Source organism: Andrena cerasifolii, chromosome 2 (assembly GCF_050908995.1).
Source record: "Andrena cerasifolii isolate SP2316 chromosome 2, iyAndCera1_principal, whole genome shotgun sequence".
Lineage (NCBI taxonomy): Eukaryota > Metazoa > Arthropoda > Insecta > Hymenoptera > Andrenidae > Andrena > Andrena cerasifolii.
This window is the reverse complement of record NC_135119.1, coordinates 3,554,707-3,574,960: the sequence shown is the minus strand read 5'-3', so window position 1 is coordinate 3,574,960 and position 20,254 is coordinate 3,554,707. Positions and strand designations below refer to the sequence as shown.

At 34.9% G+C, this 20,254-nt stretch overlaps 1 protein-coding gene and 1 long non-coding RNA gene across 7 annotated transcripts in view; one reads left to right on the top strand and one right to left on the bottom strand.

The window, feature by feature from the left end:
* Ptp10d (Protein tyrosine phosphatase 10D) overlaps positions 1 to 20,254 on the top strand; it is a 135,463-nt gene that overhangs the window by 84,436 nt on the left and 30,773 nt on the right. For 5 of the 6 annotated variants that reach the window (XM_076830233.1, XM_076830228.1, XM_076830227.1 and 2 more), the window contains 6 exons: positions 8,153 to 8,396; positions 11,595 to 11,870; positions 14,306 to 14,512; positions 15,729 to 16,082; positions 17,546 to 17,718; positions 18,657 to 19,020. In XM_076830233.1, the coding sequence (XP_076686348.1) occupies positions 8,153 to 8,396; positions 11,595 to 11,870; positions 14,306 to 14,512; positions 15,729 to 16,082; positions 17,546 to 17,718; positions 18,657 to 19,020 (1,618 nt within the window). Of the gene's footprint in view, positions 1 to 8,152; positions 8,397 to 11,594; positions 11,871 to 14,305; positions 14,517 to 15,728; positions 16,083 to 17,545; positions 17,719 to 18,656; positions 19,021 to 20,254 lie in introns of all 6 variants that reach the window. The other variant, XM_076830230.1, reaches the window with a different exon arrangement.
* Positions 7,807 to 20,254, bottom strand: part of LOC143378569 (uncharacterized) — a 123,903-nt gene continuing 111,455 nt past the window's right edge. The window contains exon 2 of the long non-coding RNA XR_013088299.1: positions 7,807 to 8,054. This is a non-coding gene — a long non-coding RNA (uncharacterized LOC143378569). The remainder of the gene's footprint in view (positions 8,055 to 20,254) is intronic.

Sequence of the window (20,254 nt, the reverse complement as noted above, 5' to 3'; positions counted from 1 at the left end):
TATAGATTTGCGGTGCGCCTCTTTCCCACGTCTGTCCCACCGCTTCCGGCATACCGTGAACATACCAGCAATAGTACTCCATCAGAATTCATAGCTATAAATATCGCCACTCGTGATATTGCCGTGAGACGATATTTAAATGCGATAGAAAAATTGCATTCCCTGAATGGACTTCTAGCGATGCAGACACCTAAGTAGTACACCAAATAATGGACGTAGGAGATGTTGATATAAAACGTTTAATACCCATTCTGACGTATAGTAGGTTGCATAAAATTTGTATGCGATTTGATCGTACTGGGTGTTGTAAAATAAAACATAGTTGTCTGTGTGAATATTGAAATATGTAGGTACTGTATTTACAATGTGTAATAAACGTGACGTTATGTGATAAATAATTTTCTTTTTTTTGTGTGTGGAGGGGGGGAGTATTTGGTATTTGCTTTATCATGGCCGTCTGTACTCTGTAGTACAGGCCGGACACAACGATGTGGCAACACCGCATTTCGAACAACCATCAGTCCGCTGACTATATTCCGACCGGTACCAGAGCTGGCCGTGTCGAGGCCGTGACATAACGCGCGAAAGGCTTCTGAAAAATTCAAATAGGACTGATGACAGCGTTGCCAAATTCACTATGCCCCGACTAGTGTTCCTTCTCGAGAAATTTTATAAATCCTTATTTCTTATTTCTCAAGAAATACTATTTTTAAACACCACGGTACTCGCAGCGGCCAAGCGGCTATACCTGATGTTCTTATACAGGATTCTCGAAAATGGTAAGTATTTGAATAAAAACTGAAGCAGGAAAACTTTTACTGTTTTTCATATTTAACATAATACGGTATCTCAATTTTTGGTGTTTGCAATATTTTCCTTGAAACGAGGGTGACTTTAAATTTTTTTTAAATGGAATGTTATATATACGATTACCCAATATGAAAGCGACTGTCAAGAAAAATTCAACCATATGGTATACTATGACCTTCAAGGCCACAAGGTTAGGAATGAAGTAAATATATTGAACTATCTATGTAGTAGACAGGGTTTCTTTCTTTCATTCCTAACCTTGTGTGGCCTTGAAGATCATAGTGTACCATATGGTTGAATTTGTCTTGACAGTCGCTTTCATATTGGGTAATCAAATATATAGCATTCCATTTAAAAAACTAAAAGTCACCCTCGTTTCAAGGAAAATATTGCGAACACCAAAAATTCAGATACCGTATTATGTTGGAAATAAAAAACAGTAAGAGTTTTCCTCCTTCAGTTTTTTTCAAATACTTACCATTTTCGAGAATCCTGTATAAGAATATCAGGTACAGCCGCTTGGCCGCTGCGAGTACCGCGGTGCTGGGCGACGCAGTGTCAACTTCGACAATTTTTACAGGGCCAATTTCAAAATGGCCATATTTTTGAAAATTTGTCCATCAAGGGACAAGATAGAACTATATTCTGTTTTTTTTTAGATTTTTAAAATCGCGCCCGTTGTTAAAAAACTGCATTTGTTTAAAATAATTGCACAAAAATGGTTAAAAAAATTGTTTCTGAAACTGAAATAATTTTTTCTTAAAACTTCAATGTCTTTTCTACAAATCGCCGTAAACCTCATCTCCATCCGTTTACTACTTCCATAGTTATAATTTATTGAAAAAAAGTTAGCACTTACCTTCAAACAGCTGTAAAATCGACATTTTTTCAAAATTGTTAAAAATCCTTTGAGATATGTTTATATATCCCTAAAGACTACAACATATTCAAATTTCAGCCACATCCGAAATGTTACTCCAAAAAGTGTCCGATTTCGCGCGGAATGTCCCGAACATTATTCACAGTTTTATGAAAAATAGCGTTCAAAGTTTTGTACTTGCCGGGCCTCGATATATACCTACCCAATAAGGACGAAACCACAATTAAGGCGGGACAACAGGGTAATTGCCCGAAAAAAGGTGTCTGGAAATTTATTTAAAGCAAATTTATAAGTTGTACAGGACCAGTAACTTAGCGCTGCAAAAAAATTTCGCTGACATGTTTGACAGATTTCCGACGAAACGGCTGCTCTAACATCAACAACCCAAAATTTTTCTGAAACTATACGCGGATGGCTATGGCACGACAGATTTTTAATCTGTCGTTTTCTTCTATTTTTCTTTCAACGAAAAAGTTGAATTTTCTAAAGAAAATGTCAATTTTCCTCCCAGGTCCGCGAATTTGTCATTTTGCAAATTTTTTAAAATCGAACCCGCCGTGCCTTAGCCACCCCCTTATAGTTTCTAAAACTGTTTAGTCTTTTGATTCCAGAAGAACCATTTCGTCGGAAAATTCAACCAGTATCGGCGGAAATTTTTTGGAGCGCAAACTTATTGATACCCTACAGCGTGTAAATCTGCTTTAAATAAGTTTAAAAAAAATATATTCGTGTAACTTAAGTATCCAATGAAGAGCCCTGAAAATTTCAAAAAGATTCATTAAGTAGTTTGCTTTCAATAAATTTCCAAAGATGCCTTCACTTTTGGGGCCATTACCCTAGTACCATTTTTGGTTGTCCCACATAGGGATTGCAATACCGGTAAACCGGTTTACCAGTTTCCCGGTAAAGCGTGAGAAATACCCTAAAATTTTTGTGTTATATCATTTTATATTTTATGTTCAGAATAGTTTTGTTTCCATATATTTTTTATAATGCTCGATTAGAGTTCAAAAACAGTTTTTTTTTGTAATGTTTACTCTTATATTTTCAATACCGTAAAAAAGACCGGCAAATTATCGGTAAACCGGTTTTGATTAAAAATTTTACCGAATTACCGGTAATTGAAAAAGTCGGTAATTTTGCAATCCCTAGTCCCACAGTATCCCCAAGTTGGGTATTAGTTGGCCATAAAAATGCCAACAATAAATGCTAATAGGGTACCCTGTTGTCCCCAATTAAGTTGCATAGCTTACTTTTGTCTCAGCGCACACGCACACTTTTCTAAATTTTTAATTATTTCTCTGATTATTTACTGGCATCATTTTCAAAAATCTGCAAATACCGGGCACACTCATGCACATGGTGCTAATCCGTTCGGGTGAAAATACGTCGGTAGCAGTCAAAATGTTCAGAAATTTTGAAAGATAGAGAATGTTTGTCACTTTGGGATTCAGTGTTATTATGGAATCGACGGTTAAATGTGACTTCCGCCAAGTGCATCGTTTATTTCTACGTGGCATCATTTACCAAAGGTTATCACGTCCAATGAAGTCATTTAACGGTTTAAAAAAAAACTAGGTGATAAGTTACGTTTTTTTTTATTAATGTTACCATTCTGTATCAACGATGACGAAATGCTGAATCACAGCTGGCTTAGAATTTTTTTCATCGGACGATAAATGGTTAGCATGAACTTAACTACATAGGCTTGGCAATAATCCAAGTAGAAAATCGGGGTCGTCCGCGAGGAACACACGATGGCTCAATAACTTACATCTGAAGCCCCAACTTTTTCGCGCTAGAGGTACTTTCTATGTGAAAAGGGGTTTATCCATTTGGGTTTATTTCCTTCCTCAAATAGATCCCAAATGGACTCCGAATAGACTCCAATTTTACACGATAAAAGGGTTTTATAGTTGGCATCGAGTTTTGGTCTTAATTGCGTACAAAGTGCGTTCCAGATTGCAGAGAAAAAGAGATTCGAAATAATGTTTAGGTAAACATTGAATCTGTAATGCTTTAAATAAAATTTAATATAAATATTGCAACGACTGTGCTCTTTGATTAGAGATAAAGTATATCTTGCTCACTACAATTTTTGTAGTGTCGGAAGTTATCACAAATTCAATGTTTACCTAAATATTATATCGAAGATTAATTAGATTAATTAGATTTTTTGATTCCTAGTAATCTGAATTTTTTTGGTGATTTTAATTTAAAGCAAACTGCAACAGACTTTTATGTACAATGCTTATGTTATACTGCCACAATATTCTTTGTGACATAACAAGTCTCGTGTCGACAACATAGTTTTATGAACTAATAATTATGTTGCTACGTTTTTGTGTTTTATTACATTTCTGCTGTATTTAATTTTAGATCTTGTTTAAATAGCTTCACTGAATAATAAATCGTGACTAATTCAATGATATCTACGGTTTATTGCTGTGTTTATTTTCTTTCCGTCGTTTATGAATCGTTACATTATTAATAAACGCCATTTAAGGAATTTTTCATTATTTACGATGGGAACGCGTTCTCCTAACTATTGTTATATTACCAGCATGTGCGGCACTATTGTACCGTAAGACGTACAGTACACTCTACTCCTTCTAGGTTTCTCATTTGCAAACAATATGCGTATTGTTTTAAAGTTCGCTTACTTGTGTTTATGGTAGAAGACCTTCTTATTGTTAGTTGTGTTCCAGCAGTTGTTCCTGCCGAATTTATATACCCTGTTAATGTGATCTTGGGCTGTATTTATTATGATAACCATAAAACTGTGTGTCACTATTAACATTATAAAAAAAACAGAATTTCCTACTGCAATTAGAACACTACTTCACGTGGTCTGTCTCAATATTATTTTTTTAAACTCAACTGCATCATTTGGATACAAAATAATGAGAATATCTTATAACACGTATCTGCTCCAATTTGTTCAAAATCATTTCCCAAAATTTTGCAAAGATCAATCGTAAAATTATTCAGTCAATCGTATTTCTTATAATTCTTGTGATTATGCCCCTATTTATATTTTCTCTGGCATTTGCATATTGGAATAACGTTCTAATTATAAAAAATAAAAAAAAGTCGAATTAGTTCATTGGTATTACTATAAGGAAGATATCGCCAAATTAAGGAAAAGAATGGAAACAGAAGAAAGTGAAGGATAGTGATTTAAAAAATTGTTAAGATGTAAAGCAGGGTTAATCGGGGAATTTAAAGAGACTTTTCTGTTTTTTATGTCAGGAATAATTGAATTCCAAAATAACTGGGAGGGAAGGTTTCAAAACCCTTTTTGAGACACGGCAGGCGCACAGGTCGTTCCAGATTTAGAACGCATCTTTAATTAACCTAGATGTCGCAAACGATTCTGAATATCTGATATCTTGAAAGGGTGTAGCCGGAAAAGCATAGTGAAAAGTGCCCCGAAACCAATTTGAACTTTGTTCGCGGCAATCGATAGGATCCTCTAAGAAAACTATTTCTGCCAAGTTTCAACCCGATACCTCTACTACTAGGGTAGTTACAGGGTGAAATGTAATTTACAGTTTAAGCTCCATTACTTTTGTTCTATTGAATAGAAACTTATACAAAAAATCAGAGGCCTTCTGCCCATTGATACACGTGTCTGTGAATTTTTTCAGAATTTTCAGTGGCAAAACCGAATTTTAAAAAATTCAAAAATATTAAAAATGAAGTTTTCAAAGTCAAAATTTCAAATTACAACATTTATATTTTTACAGTTTTGGCGTCTTTGTATGGTCATATGATATTGTTTGCAGGAAGAGAATTCAATAATCTACCAAGAACGGTCGTGGTGAGACTTATTACATACTGACATCACTTATATACGCAATTAGGTAAAAACTTCACCCTTATCAACGATAAAATGCTATCAGATTAATTGCATTGACTCATTTAAAACATGCGAAAGTATTTAGAATTGCATATAACACCCGTTCAATGATAAAAATATATTCGTCGTACGAGTATGCCACAGCTTTGCGTACGGGAAGGTAAGAAATATCAGTTTTTGATTTTTACGACTGCGTTCCACCGTATCGAAAAATCTGAAAAAATTAGACATTGATGACCATACAAAGACGCCAAAACTGTAAAAATATAAATGTTGTAATTTGAAATTTTTACTTTGAAAACGTCATTTTGAATATTTATGAATTTTTTAAAATTCGATTTTGCCACTGAAAATTCTGAAAAAATTCACAGACACGTGTATCATTGGGCAGAAGGCCTCTGATTTTTTGTATAAGTTTCTATTCAATAGAACAAAAGTAATGGAGCTTAAACTGTAAATTACGTTTCACCCTGTAACTACCCTAGTAGTAGAGGTATCGGGTTGAAACTTGGCAGAAATAGTTTTCTTAGAGGATCCTATCGATTGCCGCGAACAAAGTTCAATTTGGTTTCGGGGCATTTTTCACTATGCTTATCCGGCTATACCCTTTGAAATATACTGTCGTGAACCCGGGGAGGAAGAAATTCGAACTTGTATAAAATAAAACACGTCTTCATTAAACAACGTATTCGAGGCGACTTGACCGTACAAAGTACCAGAGCTTCCTGACTCTCGTTCGCGAGTTCCGAAAAGAACGTCGACTAACAGGAGAATGCTATTGGTGGTTGGTATTGCGAGGGTGAGGAAATAGGAACTGGGATTGGTTATTGCGAGGGTGAAGAAATAGGAACTGGGATTGGTTATTGCGAGGGTAGAAGTGGCGTTACTGGAGAAAGTTACTTTCTATGTTTGAAGCGATTTCGGTTGGAAGAAGGGCCTTAAGGCCCACGGCTTAATCCGCTTGTTTACGGCTAAGGCACGTACGCCTGAAGAGGTCTAAAGGTCTGCGCAAACATATCCGTTCCGTGTCAATTCCGTGGTCGTAAAAGGTATCGGTTGCTTGTTTTGGAATGGAGCAGCGCACACTTGTCAGTTCCGTGAAATTCGACGGTCTCTCTGTACCCGTCAGTTCCAGGCCGTGAGGATCAGTGTTAAAAAATATCGTTTGCGTGCTGTACAATGGAGCCGCGCACGCTTGTCCGTGTCAGGGCTGTCAGCAGATGTCAGTGTAGAACCCCTATCCGTTCAGTGGAACTAAAATTTGGTTGCCTACGATATTTGGGCATTTGGACTGACGGAGTCCTGAAATCACGAAAGCTGAAAGGAACGACCTTTTTTTATGACACTGAATGGTTCTCGGGTCGAAGCTCTCGCACCACGCGCTTCGGGGGTCCTAGACCCTAGAGCAGGAGTGTCGAACTTCCCCACTCCGAGAGCCGCACGAGTCGGGCCCCGGTCAGCCGGTTCCCCCACTTATTTTTCTCCAGGCGTTGCACGAGACCCGGCAGGGAGAGAGTGCGGTACCCGGAGGAGAAATTTATCAGAGTGAAGTAGGTGTGGAGGGGGCCGTTCTCCTACGGCCCTACGGAGCAGGCGAAGCGGAGAGGGAGCCGCTGCGGCTCGCGAGCCGCTAGTTCGACACCCCTGCCCTAGAGTCATAAAGACAAGGACAGCAATAGGCCGCTCAGTAATGAAAATGGGAATTTTTATAATTAATATTAGATCCCCATACAAATACCACCAATGGATTGCTGGAGTTTTCGCAATGAAAATTATACCAAACATGATATAATTCTGATCGTTATTAATGATTGTAATGAAAAGAGTTTTGTATTTGAATTTTGCGCGGTAAAGTATAGGGTATGATCGGATGCATGAATGCTGGGTGTTAGGGAAATGGAGCTGGATGTGCGTTGCAACAGGACGTGCAAACTTTAGAGCTTTTTCACACGGCTATACGAATAAATATTTTATTCAAAATACTTGGCGCTGCGAAACCGAAGGAACGCTAATTGTCTTAGTATTAATAATTTACAATAACTCCCTTACAATCTAAAATGCATTATATACATATACATACTGGAAACACAGTCTGATTTATTCTAGATATATTTAATATTTAATTCTAATATCATACGTAGCATATGCACACGCGCGCACAAGAAAGAGAGAAATAGATTAATGCAATTTAAACATATTTATTCAGTTTAGCAACACCAATTCGGACCGCAGCGCCAAGTATTTTGAATAAAATATTTATTCGTATTAAAATATTTATTTGTATAAAAATATATCTGCTTAATATTATTTAATACATTTTCTCATTGTACCATTGTGATTTTTCCTTTGTATAAATAGCCATTGTGATAATTGGCGCAATTGTTGTATATCATTATTTTCGTAAAGTTAAATATAGAACATTAATACAATACAAATTTACGACAATGTTTTTAAATGGGATTCCTTTCGATGGGATTATATACTTGGCGCTCTTTTTTGTACCTTTTTGTAAGAAGGTAATTTTGTGGGGATACATACATACATTACTAAATGTACGTCATGAACGTAAGTCATTAACCAAGTTAATATTTTTTGTGCAGGTCACGTATTCAGCCGATCTCGCGATCCAGATACCAGGTAACTTGAGCCAGGGAGGCTCTTATCGTTTAGATTACAGCCCTCCTGTTGGTAATCCACGACCAAACACTACCATAAACGCCACTGACATAAGTAATGTCATCAAGTTCAAGGATTGCTCTCCTGGCACTAGATATGAATTTTGGTTGTATTATAGTAACGGTACACTTCAAGACTGGCTCACATGGACTGGCTCCATAATCACAGGTATGCATACCCATTAGTCTCTTATCGACTCTAACTAGATTTAGGGTTACAGTTCCACCTATAATGGGTACCGAACAAAATATAAAACAGCAACGTTATTCGTAAAGCACTTTCTCACAAGAACTTGATTAGACTTACCAGAAAAACTTGCGATACTATACTGATGCCCAAATAGCTGGCCATACATTTCAAGTAATATTTTGTCCATTTTCAATTGCATGTAATTACTGTTGAATTAATGATACAATTGTTTTTTTTTTAAGCTGAAATAAAGCACTTCTTTACCAACATTTTGTGACCAAGGCGTTACTTGAATCACGATTCTAACCTCTGAAATAAATTCTTTTTTATTTTTTAACGTCGTGGGGTATTGACGAACAAATCGGATGGGGTAATCTCGAACCTTCGATTAGCCACGTTAATCGATTTTTATGAAATTCTCTGCATGTATGAAACTTACTTAAATCTACAAAAGGGATTTTTGAATTTTCATTATAGGCTAAGAAAAAAAAGTTTAAAAAACTACCTTTACTATTTTTCTCGATATTCCAACCAATTGCAATTTTTTTCTAACGCACAAGAAGAGGAATTTGAAAAATACATTAGGTATAGGTTGTAGCAACATTTTTTATTGAAGTTGCGCTTTCTATGTGACTTCTGCACTATTTAACACTCTGGTCGTGATTACCCCACGGCAATCAAGTAATCACTAACACCAAGGGTTTTGCTTTTTCACTATAAAGTTGTTTTTTATTATAATTTTTCAAAAATCCGTAACAGTACTTTATAGACGAATAGTTTAAGTACGTTTATAAATTATAAATAAATTCATTTTTCACATAGTTTTCGGTTTGTTTGCTTTTTTGCTTAGGTGTTCGAAATTACCCCACTCTCCCTTACAGTTATTCACTAACGTATTCGACCACCGCACACGTGTAACATGTTTTATATATTTAATCAATGCTGAAGTTTGGAATTACCAATCCTATTTCACTTTAGTGTATACCCTGATTAATGTACTTCTAGTTGGCTTAATTTACTGAAGAAATGGGGAAAAAATTTTAGTAGACAAATAGAATAGAATATTTTTATTTTAATTGTGTTTATATAAAATAAAAATATATTTTAAAGATGGGTCTGAAAAAAAAAATACAAAAAGTATCAGTCAAAATTAAATATTTATTTTAACTGTATTTATGTAAAATGAATATTCAATTTTAGCTGATACTCTTTGTAAATATTTTTTATATCAACCAAACGGGTACCAGACTTGCTGATGTCATTTGTATAATTTCAATAATATAGGGTGCGAGCAGTATGGTCAGCCGTCCTTAGCAGCCGAGTGCGTAGGCCGGTTGTACACTTGAAACGCAGCGCACCGCAGATTTTAATTAATGGCTTGCTGCGAAGTCAATTTAAAAGTGTCCACCCTAGAGGAAGTCTTATTTTATAGCGAAAGCTTTCAACACTCCGGTCATGTTTTGTTCGGATTTTTAAAAATGCGGCTTTGTAGCGATATTTGAAAAACAAGAATTTGTTACTAATTTTCATTTTGTGAAAATGATTTTTTAAGGAAGGTCAATCCTTTCTGATTGAAATAAAAGTAGAACCAAATAGAGATAAAAATTCATCTGTAAACCCCATATTCGTGATAATAGACAAAAATTGCGAACTTCGAAAGCCTATATTTTTTAAACAAATTGGAACTCGGCAAAATGATGACTTAAACCCCGTCTAATTTCACGCGGACTATGTCATACTTCAATTTTATCAAAATCTCAGACGTCATCCGCAAAAAGTAATCGAGAATTTTGAAAAAATGTTTTCGTAGATATCTTTAATAATTGTTCCCCTGAATCCTCTTTTATATCCATTAAAAAAATGGAATATTTCCCCACGTAAAATTGTTATGGAAATACGATATGGCATTGACCTGCATTTATAATATCGTTGATATAAAATATATTTCATTGAATTACGCTATCTGAATTGTGGTCCCATTCAGTGTTCGGAGGGAGTCGGCTTCAATGATGGAGGGGGAAACACCTACAGGAGCGGTGGTTATGTGTGCATGAATTGCGCTGCGTCAGTCACGCACACATAACCACCACTCCTGTAGGTGTTTCCCCCTCCATCAATGGAGCCAACTCCCTCCGAACACTGGTCCCATTTTACAATTGAAGGGTCGGATGCAATAAGGGGACTAGCGCTCGAAAATGGGAAAAATTATTGTCCAAACGCTAAGAAAGATTGGAAAATTAAATTTTGTTAAACTGAATTATAAAAAATATAGTGTTGTAAAGCTCGTCACGACACACATTTTTTCTATTTACAGTTTGTTTATCGAATCATTACTATTCGAGCTAAAAATTATAAACCAAAAATTTTTCATCGTCCAAAATAATTATTTCTTTAAACATAAATTGCAATAACTTGAGTAAATATTAAGGGATCTTTATGAGACTTAAAACATAACTTCAGAAAACTCTAACGAAGCCGTAAAATGTATGCGCAAAACCCTTATGTTAATAAATGTAATAATATTTAATTAAAAAGTAATACTGGACATAACCCATGTTTTTCAACGTTCGCCGTTAAAAAGTATCGAGGCAATTTTGAGGTACACATAACTTGCAGCGATAAAGTTTTTCTTTAATATACAAGGAAGATTTTCACCAATTTTCACACTGATTAATAAATAATTGTAGAAGATATGGCGAAATATATAAATCTCGCGCGTCGCCAACAGTCAGCGGCCGCGTATAATGCGCTGCTTGACAGTCTTGCTCTCACGTTGACTGTTTACGGCTTCGCTACAGTTTTCTGAAATTATATTCTAAGTTTCATAACGATCCGTTAATATTTAATCAAGTTATCGCAATTTATGTTTAAAGAAATATTGACTTTGGACGATGAAAAATTTTTTGTTTATAATTTTTAGCTCGAATAATAACGATTGGATAAACAAACTGCAAATAGAAAAAATGTGTGTCGTGACGAGCTTGACCACGCTATATTTTTTAAAATTCAGTTTAACAACATTTAATTTTCCAATCATTCTTAGCGTTTGGACAATAATTTTTCCCATTTTCGAGCGCTAGTCCCCTACTGCATCCGACCCTTCAATTGTTTCCATTGAAATTATCTGAAACCAGCGCACAAATATTTCAGTAAGAGTGAATACAATTGATTTTACAGTACCAGATCCACCCTCGAACTTAACCGTCTCGGTGCGCAATGGAAAGACTGCAATAGTCTATTGGGCACCGCCAGCCGAGGGCAATTATTCCGGTTTCCGGTTGAGGGTGCAAAGTTTCAGCGACACCGGAAATCCAAAAACAAGCGTCATCCCTGCGGATGCAGTGCCCTATGTGCTCCGTGATCTGATCCCCGGGGCGACGTATTCACTTCAACTTTTCACCGTGTTAGACACCAAAGAAAGTGTGGCTTACACCAGCAGGAATTTCACGACGAGTGAGTGATTTCAGTTCTATACAGATCCCATTACTTCCTGGCATTATATAATTAGATTTCCCAGAATATTCTGTACTTTTAGGGAACCCTTGGAATTATAATGTGACTTGAAAAGTGATTTGAGGTGTACAATTTCTATGTATTTTCTTACCCTTTAGCTTAATGCTTCATAGTTATTTTATTTGGATTTTATTCGGTTTAGTGTAAGGGTAGACCGGGGGCGGTAGTAACACTTTGACTTTGGAATACGATTACGCAAGAGCTATCGCAATTAGAAAAGAAGTTGTTACACGAAAATGTTTGTTACTTATCTGACATTATTGAGACACAACAGTTTCGCTCTGTGTCAAGTAATATTCAGGTTATTCATAAAAATGAGAAGCGGAGAAAGTGTTACAACAGTGCCTGACCCCGGATCGGTTGTAACACTGTATGGAGTCGATAGTAGCACAAATTTAACTTTAGAAAATTAAAATATTTATTGATTTTAATTGTAGTAATAAATGAAAAAGTAACATTTATAACTAATTATGCGGTATCGCAATTGTGACAGAAATAGAAAACGTTTTGGTTGGTGCATTCTGCATGTGATCAATCCTTACATTCAATACATTGCACCCATTTTTTATTTGGTTTGCTTGTGCTGTGCTATAGGATTCCATGCAAACAAGACAATATTATTCATCTTCTTTATCACTATTCGGTTCTGTCGTGGTGCAACCAACCCCGACTGCCAATGTTACAATCGCCCCCGACCAGGCTTTTGAACTTAAATTATAAATTTTGATTGACGAGACACTTAAAAGTGATAAGTAACGATCAGTATTAGTCTAAAAATGGCTAGATTAAATATTAAAAAAAAAGAAAAAACGCGTACTTGCAAAGGGAGTATTTATATTACCATTTTAAATCAGTAAGGAAAAGTTACTTTAGGGTATCGAAGAGTTATTTTCTTCACTATAAATGTCTATTGTGTATCTATTAGGGCAGAGCGATACTATATAGGCGAAAATTTTAATTTTAATTTTCAGTTGGTCTGGGTGCGAGATAGTTGTCTTTTGATTAACCCAGGGGTGCACAGGGAGCCGGTTTTAGCGCCTAGCTGCGAGCAACCCGCCTGTCCCGTTGCTGCGATTAGAATCGGTGAGGCGAACTGCGGTAGTGTACGTGCATTTGGTATGACTTGAACCCAGCTATATACACTACTGCAGTTCGCCTCACTGATTCTAACCTTTGCACCGGGACAGGCGGGTTGCTTGCAGCTAGGCGCTAAAAACGGCTCCCTGTGCACCCCCGGATTAACCAAACACAACTGGAAAAAAATTTGGGAAAATATTCATGTCTGCAGGTTCCTTTTTCTCTTAAAAATGTAAAAATTCACAATATGAATCTTATTTTTACATTTTTTAAATTTAAATTTGAATTTTCAGTTAGCCTGGGTGCGGGATAGTTGTCTTTTCATGAAACAAACACAACTGTAAAAAAAATTGGAAAAATAAACATATTTGCAGGTTCCTTTTTCTCTTAAGAATGTAAAAATTCACAATGTGAATCTTATTTTTACATTTTGCAAATTTAAATTTGAATTTTTAGTTGGCCTGGGTGCGGGATAGTTGTCTTTTCATGAAACAAACACAACTGTAAAAAAATTTGGAAAAATAAACATATTTGCAGGTTCCTTTTTCTCTTAAGAATGTAAAAATTCACAATGTGAATCTTATTTTTACATTTTTAAAATTTAAATTTTAATTAGTTGTCTCTTGATTAACCAAACACAACTGTAAAAAAAAAATTGGAAAATATTCATGTCTGCATGTTCCTTTTTCTCTTAAACAATCATATAATCATTTTTAGGAGAAAAAGGAACCTGCAACAATGAATATTTTCCATTTTTTTTTACAGTTGTGTTTGGTTAATCAAAAGACAACTATTCCGCACCCAGGCCAACTGAAAACTGAAATTTAATTTTTCGCCTATATAGTATGATTATATAATCATTTTTAGGAGAAAAAGGAACCTGCAGACATTAATATTTTTCCAAAATTTGTTTACAGTTGTGTTTGATTAATCAAAAGACAACTATCCCAAACCCAGGCCAACTGAAAATTCAAATTTAAGTTTCCACTCCGCCCTAGTATCTGTACTGCTAGGACATAGATGTGTGCATTCCAAATGTCATTTTTCATCATATATCCAAAATTTGTGTTAATATCTATCATATGTTTTGAGATATTTAACGTGTTACAACTGCCCCCAGTCTACCCTACTATAACAGAGCAGAAATGGTAAATAATAATTGGTTTAGTTTTTGTGTTTCCCTCGCGCAACAGATAAATTTATTTTTCTTTACTCTCGATAATCGTCGATTAAGTATTGATGGAAAGGAGCTACATATAATATGTATACGAGCATCAGTCCCATTTTTATTTCCACAGAACCCAACACACCTGGCAAGTTTATCGTATGGTTTAGGAATGAAACGACCCTATTGGTCCTTTGGCAGCCGCCTTATCCTGCTGGGATTTACACCCATTATAAAGTTAGTACCGATCCTGCTGATGCCATAGAATCTGTTCTTTATGTGGAAAAGGAAGGCGAACCTCCTGGGCCTGCGCAGGCTGCTTTCAAAGGACTAGTGCCTGGTAAGTGATTTATTAAAACATTTTATTCTATTACGTATTTTATTGTTACTATATAAAAATACTGTTTATTATGAAAATTAGAATGATAGAAGCAGTAGGGTGAACATATTTAAAAGCAATTTGAAACAAAATCAATATGCCTCTGTGCTTATTATGTCAGTTAAAAAATTTGAGACGAGAATACATGTAAGAAACAGGAAAACACCTGCACTTCCCTTATATTATGTAATTATATGGTTTTTAGACCGAAGCCTAAAAAGCATGATAATCGCCACGATTGAAATCCTTCCCTTACGTCATTTGGCATTGACAAGTTGTTAATCCAAATTACTCTTAAGAATATATGGGTACACGAGACTTATTTTATATTTGTGTTCATCGCGTTTTCTGAGAACGATTCTGGCATACAAAAATAATTTTAATTAATTAGTGCATTTCCTAGATTTTTCTTACACAGATTTCTCATTCCTGTATTTAATGATACTTAAAGATTAAAAAAAAATTCCTTTGTACATCTTGATAATATAAACATCTCGTCGTACGAAAGAAAGTGAAACTTCGTTCTTCTAAAAACAATTAAAATTTTACTCTTCGTTTTATATACCTATAGTAATACAGATATAAGTATATTCGTGAACAATGAATACCGTCAAGGACCCAGTTCCTGGTCAGAACCCAATTCCTGATCAGTATAGGAGAATAAAGCAAATAATAAGCTTATTATGATACAAATTTATTCTAACAAATTACTAAATAATTATGAAGTATTTTGAAATGTATACGCAAAATTTGATAGCTCATAGTAAAACGCGTGAGGGTGATCAGAAACTGCTCCCTTAGCATTTTTCACTTTCAAAGTTAAATAATAAAATAATTATTATGCGTGCACTTTATTAAATACCAAATTAAAGATAAAACATAGATTTACTGAAGTAACAAAAAATCTTTTAAATTTGGTTTTCCCTTTACACGTTTAAAAACCCGCGGTAGTTACCCTTAAGTGATCAGGACCTGGGTCCTTGACGGTGTACATTTGTTACTCTGTTCCATATAATTTTTAAATTATTCCACCTGCAGTAACTTTATTTCAAATAATGTTAAAACTATGCTTTCTTTCGTAATAAAATCGCATGACATTGAACAATAAAAGAAATTCAATTTTTTGCTCACGACAAATATGAACCTCCCCTTAATGTTTGGCTTTCGCTTGTTACAGGCAGAGCCTACAATATTTCCGTGCAGACGGTGTCGGAGGATGAGACTTCAACCCCCACAACGGCTCAGTATCGAACGGTGCCATTGCGTCCCTTGAACGTTACCTTCGACAAGTCTTCAATAACATCGACTTCCTTCCGAGTCTTCTGGAATCCCCCCGAAGGAATGTCCGAGTTCGATAAGTATCAAATATCTTTAGGGGGTAACAGAAGACTCGCACCAGTCACCAGAAATCGGGATGACGAGAGCAAATGCGAATTCAAGGACCTAGAACCAGGGAAAACGTACCAGGTGGTCGTGAAGACAGTTTCGGGGAAAGTTACCAGCTGGCCAGCTAGCGGGGACGTTACTTTAAGTAATTAGTTTGCATTTCTTTCTGTTCTTACCACGCGAAGGAACTCATTGCTTAATATGTGTGAATAGAAAGGAAAGTAATTTTCTTGTAACTTCCGGGGTGTATCGTGCATTATTTTACTGATCGTGAGGGTGATTTTAGGAAGTCATTTCGATTATAGCCCTACTATGTTTCAAAAATGCATTTTCCATTTGTACATTAAAGATACCTCTTTGCGCATGCTAATGAAAAATGGCCATGCGAAGATTTTGTTATTTAAATCAAAGATAATTTTAATTAAATTAAGGATAATTTAATTAATCGGTACAATATCTTCCACTGACAAGGGGAGGACACCTTGTGGTAGACACTGATTTTGATGAGCCTTGGAATGATGTTGTAAATTATTAAAAATTTTGGGTTTAATAGGTAAAAATCCCACACTACCCTGGCGCCCGCGGGAGATTCCCTTCTGGAAGCGTCGAGGTGCATTTTGAAGATGTCTCCAACTTAAAAAAAAAATTTATAAATTTTTTTTTATAAATTATTATTTTTTATATATTTTTTTTCAACTTGGGGAAATCTTCAAAATGCACCCCGACTCCTTCAGAGGGAAATCCCCCGGGGGCGTCAGGGCAGCGTGGGATTTTTACCCATTAAAACCCCACGGCCACTATGAAATTTTTAATAATTTCCATGTAAATATCTCTGTTATTAAGGCTCATTGGCAGAAACGCTCGGACACCCATTTACTTATTTTCGACATAGATCCATCGTGCCAAGGCTCATCAAAATCGGTGCCCACCACATGGTGTCGTCCCCTTGTGAGGTTACTTCATCCTTACTTTAAAAGAAATATTAATATATGCTTTATTTTTCAAAATAATTTATTGTTTGCAAATATATATGAATTGTTGAGAATTTATTATTTTCCTACGAATATAAACATTTTAATATCAGAATAACAACACTTGCCATATCAGACGAGTTTATTATGAAGAGATATCTGCAACGTTTTGCTGCGAATAAACGCAAAGAGTGTTCTGCTTCAAATCAATATGTACACTCTACTGGTGAACCACGTATATGACAATTTGGTTGGATATCTATTAATTGATTAGTCACTAATCATTAGTACCTAGAATACGTATAAAATGTTTCGCATTATATGAATACACGTACCATAAGAATAATCGATGAGAAACAGTTAATTGGTTAACAAATTCAGTTAAGTAGTAAAACCTTGTAATCATCTTCTATGTATCCTACTAACCGAATAATAAAGGACCATCCAGTTAATGGATATTTGAGTGCCTGATAAAATCGATCCCCTTGATAACACCGTTTTGCACTTATGAATGTTGTGTTTGATTAGGTTTTTATTTTTAATAAATTTGGTGGCCAATCGCAATTCTCCTTCCAATGAATTCGAAAATAAAGTAATACCTGTTGCTAATAATGTTTTTTTTTACTGGTGTTATCAGAACCATTGCCAGTACGTGATCTTCGTGCTGTCATTGATGAGAAAACTGGGATGGTTGAGGTTTCGTGGCTTCCCGAAAATTCCAGCACGCAGGATAGTTATAAGTTGCAGTATCACGAAGTGGAAACAACGATAGGTGGTGATAGTAATACATTAACAATCGATAAGACCAAAGTACGTATTTTTTTTTATTATGTCCTGTAGGACGCTAAGCGAATTACCATATGCTTATTATGAGAAGTAACATTTAGGCCATGAAACATTTTATTGCCATATAAGAGAAAACATATTATCAGTTTTGTAAAGGATGCTTAATGTTTAAAGTGATATGTTATGAGCATTTTTAAAGCAAGATACAGTGGCGTGGAAAAGTATTCGGCCACCCTTTAAAATCGGGTAACTTTTTTAAAATTAATCCAAGCGACTTGATTTTTTTAGGAGAAGATAGAAGGATTAGATTGCTAACTGACGTGATTCGTCGTTTTGAAAAAAAATCAGTTGGTCGGAATAGGAAAAAAAAAATAGAAAAGGTCGTTTTTAAACTTTTTTTTTATGAGCCTGTAACGAAAATTCGAAAAACCCGTTTGTAAACTTAAGTAAGTTATATACGTGCCTAAAATTTCATCAAAATCGGTTAACGTTGCTCTGAGTTATAAACGCTTAAATATCGCAGAATAATTTTTGCCTTATTTTTACTTACTTAAATCTACAAACGGGTTTTTTGAATTTTTGTCACAGGCTCATAAAAAAAAATTTAAAAACGACCTTTTCTATTTTTTTTTTGCTATTCCCACCAAGTGCATTTTTTTCAAAACGACGAATCATGCCACTTAGCAAACTAATCCTTCTATCTTTTAAAAAAAAATTCAAGTCGTTTGGATTAATTTTAAAAAAGTTATGCGATTTTAAAGAGTGGCCGAATACTTTTGCACGCCACTGTCATATACATTATTGCAATATTTTCCAGCAGTAATAACGTGTTTATTCGAGTGATGCAATTAATATTTCCAGTACTGTATATTTCCATATACATATCATACATTCTCTGTAATTTGATATCGTCTTCTACAGCTGCTTATAGTTTATAACACTCAGCAATATTTTACTTTCAGGTCACTCTGGAAGCCCTATTACCAGGCAGAAATTATTCTATAATAGTGCAAGCAATTAGCAACAAAGTGGAATCGAACGAAACCGTTTTATACCAAATTACACGCCCTTCGAGTCCAATAATAGAGGATCTAAAACCAACTGAGATAGGGCTGAACATCTCGTGGAAAAGTGACGTTAATTCGAAACAAGAGAAATTTGAAGTAATACACAACAGAAATGATACTGGCGAGAGTGCGACGACACTAATCACGGAATCTCACATTGTATTGGAAGATCTTTATCCTGGTGCAGCGTACGAAGTTAAAGTTTTCGCTATCAGTCATGGTTTGAGGAGCGAGCCACATGACTACTTCCAAGCTGTTTGTAAGTAGCGTGAATCCTCTCCTCCACTGAATTACCAAGAACCAACATGTACGCTACTGCGAGGCTCACATACGATTTATATCGCAGAAGGCTTGATTACTTTTCAATTCGTGGTGTTTTTGAAGATCTACAATTTCATATGTCTACTTTTGGAGATATAATAATTATTTTTACATTTGTAATAGTTTATAATATAGTTTTGACTGTATTAGGGTAAATCAACCAGTGAATGACCGAATTGTTGAATCTATGGACCTTTGAGATCGATACTTGAATATATTTATGTGTAACAACAAAACAACTGTTGAAATTGCATTTAAATTTATTTTTCTTGAAATTTCTATAAAAATAATTACTTATTCTTATCGTAATTTCAAAAAAAAAAATTATAAAATGCAAAACGTGTAAAAGCCCAGTAAATGACCGCATACTTTTAATAAGAATTGTACTTATTAATGTTTGCTTAATACACGTAACTAAAAATATAGGATATTAAAAGTGCAACTAAATTCCATTTATAAACATATAATAATTTTTAAATTTATAATTGACATTTCTTTGCCTAATGGTCGTTCACTGGTATGCTGTCAATTACTGATTGGTTTACCCTAGGTCATTTTAAATTCAGAGATTGCATAAAAATGACGACACATAGAACAGTGTAGTTGGAAATTTATATTTATATCAATATATGAGATATAGTTGCCCCTTTCCTTGTTCTCAGCACTAAGTAACACAAAGTAACATGTCAGCAGAATTGTATCAGTGCTTTGTATTTGTGAGTTTTTTTTGGAACCCTTATAATTTTTGGAATTATTTCGAAATATGTAAAATATCGATATATTTTTATTAATATACACGTAAGAATGAGTTTCATATACTTTGAAAAAATAAAGATAAATGATTTACATCTGCATGGATTATAAACACTAGAGTAATTAAATTTCAGTTCACTTATGTGCATCGAGAGAAAAACCTTGATTGGCGATTTTTCTTTCATTCTGCTTTCGCATTTTATGATAGCACAAATATCTCACTACATTCAAAGTACTTGAAAAGCGATCAAATCCAAAGAATTTAATTTTCTTCTAAAAAAATATCTACCTTTAAAAATCGTTAAAATATTATCGCGCAATATTTCATGAAATTCACTTATAATTACTAACTTAACATTTAGCATCTTAAATTATTACCCTGTAAGTTAGTAAACAATGAGGGGATTTAAATTTTACAA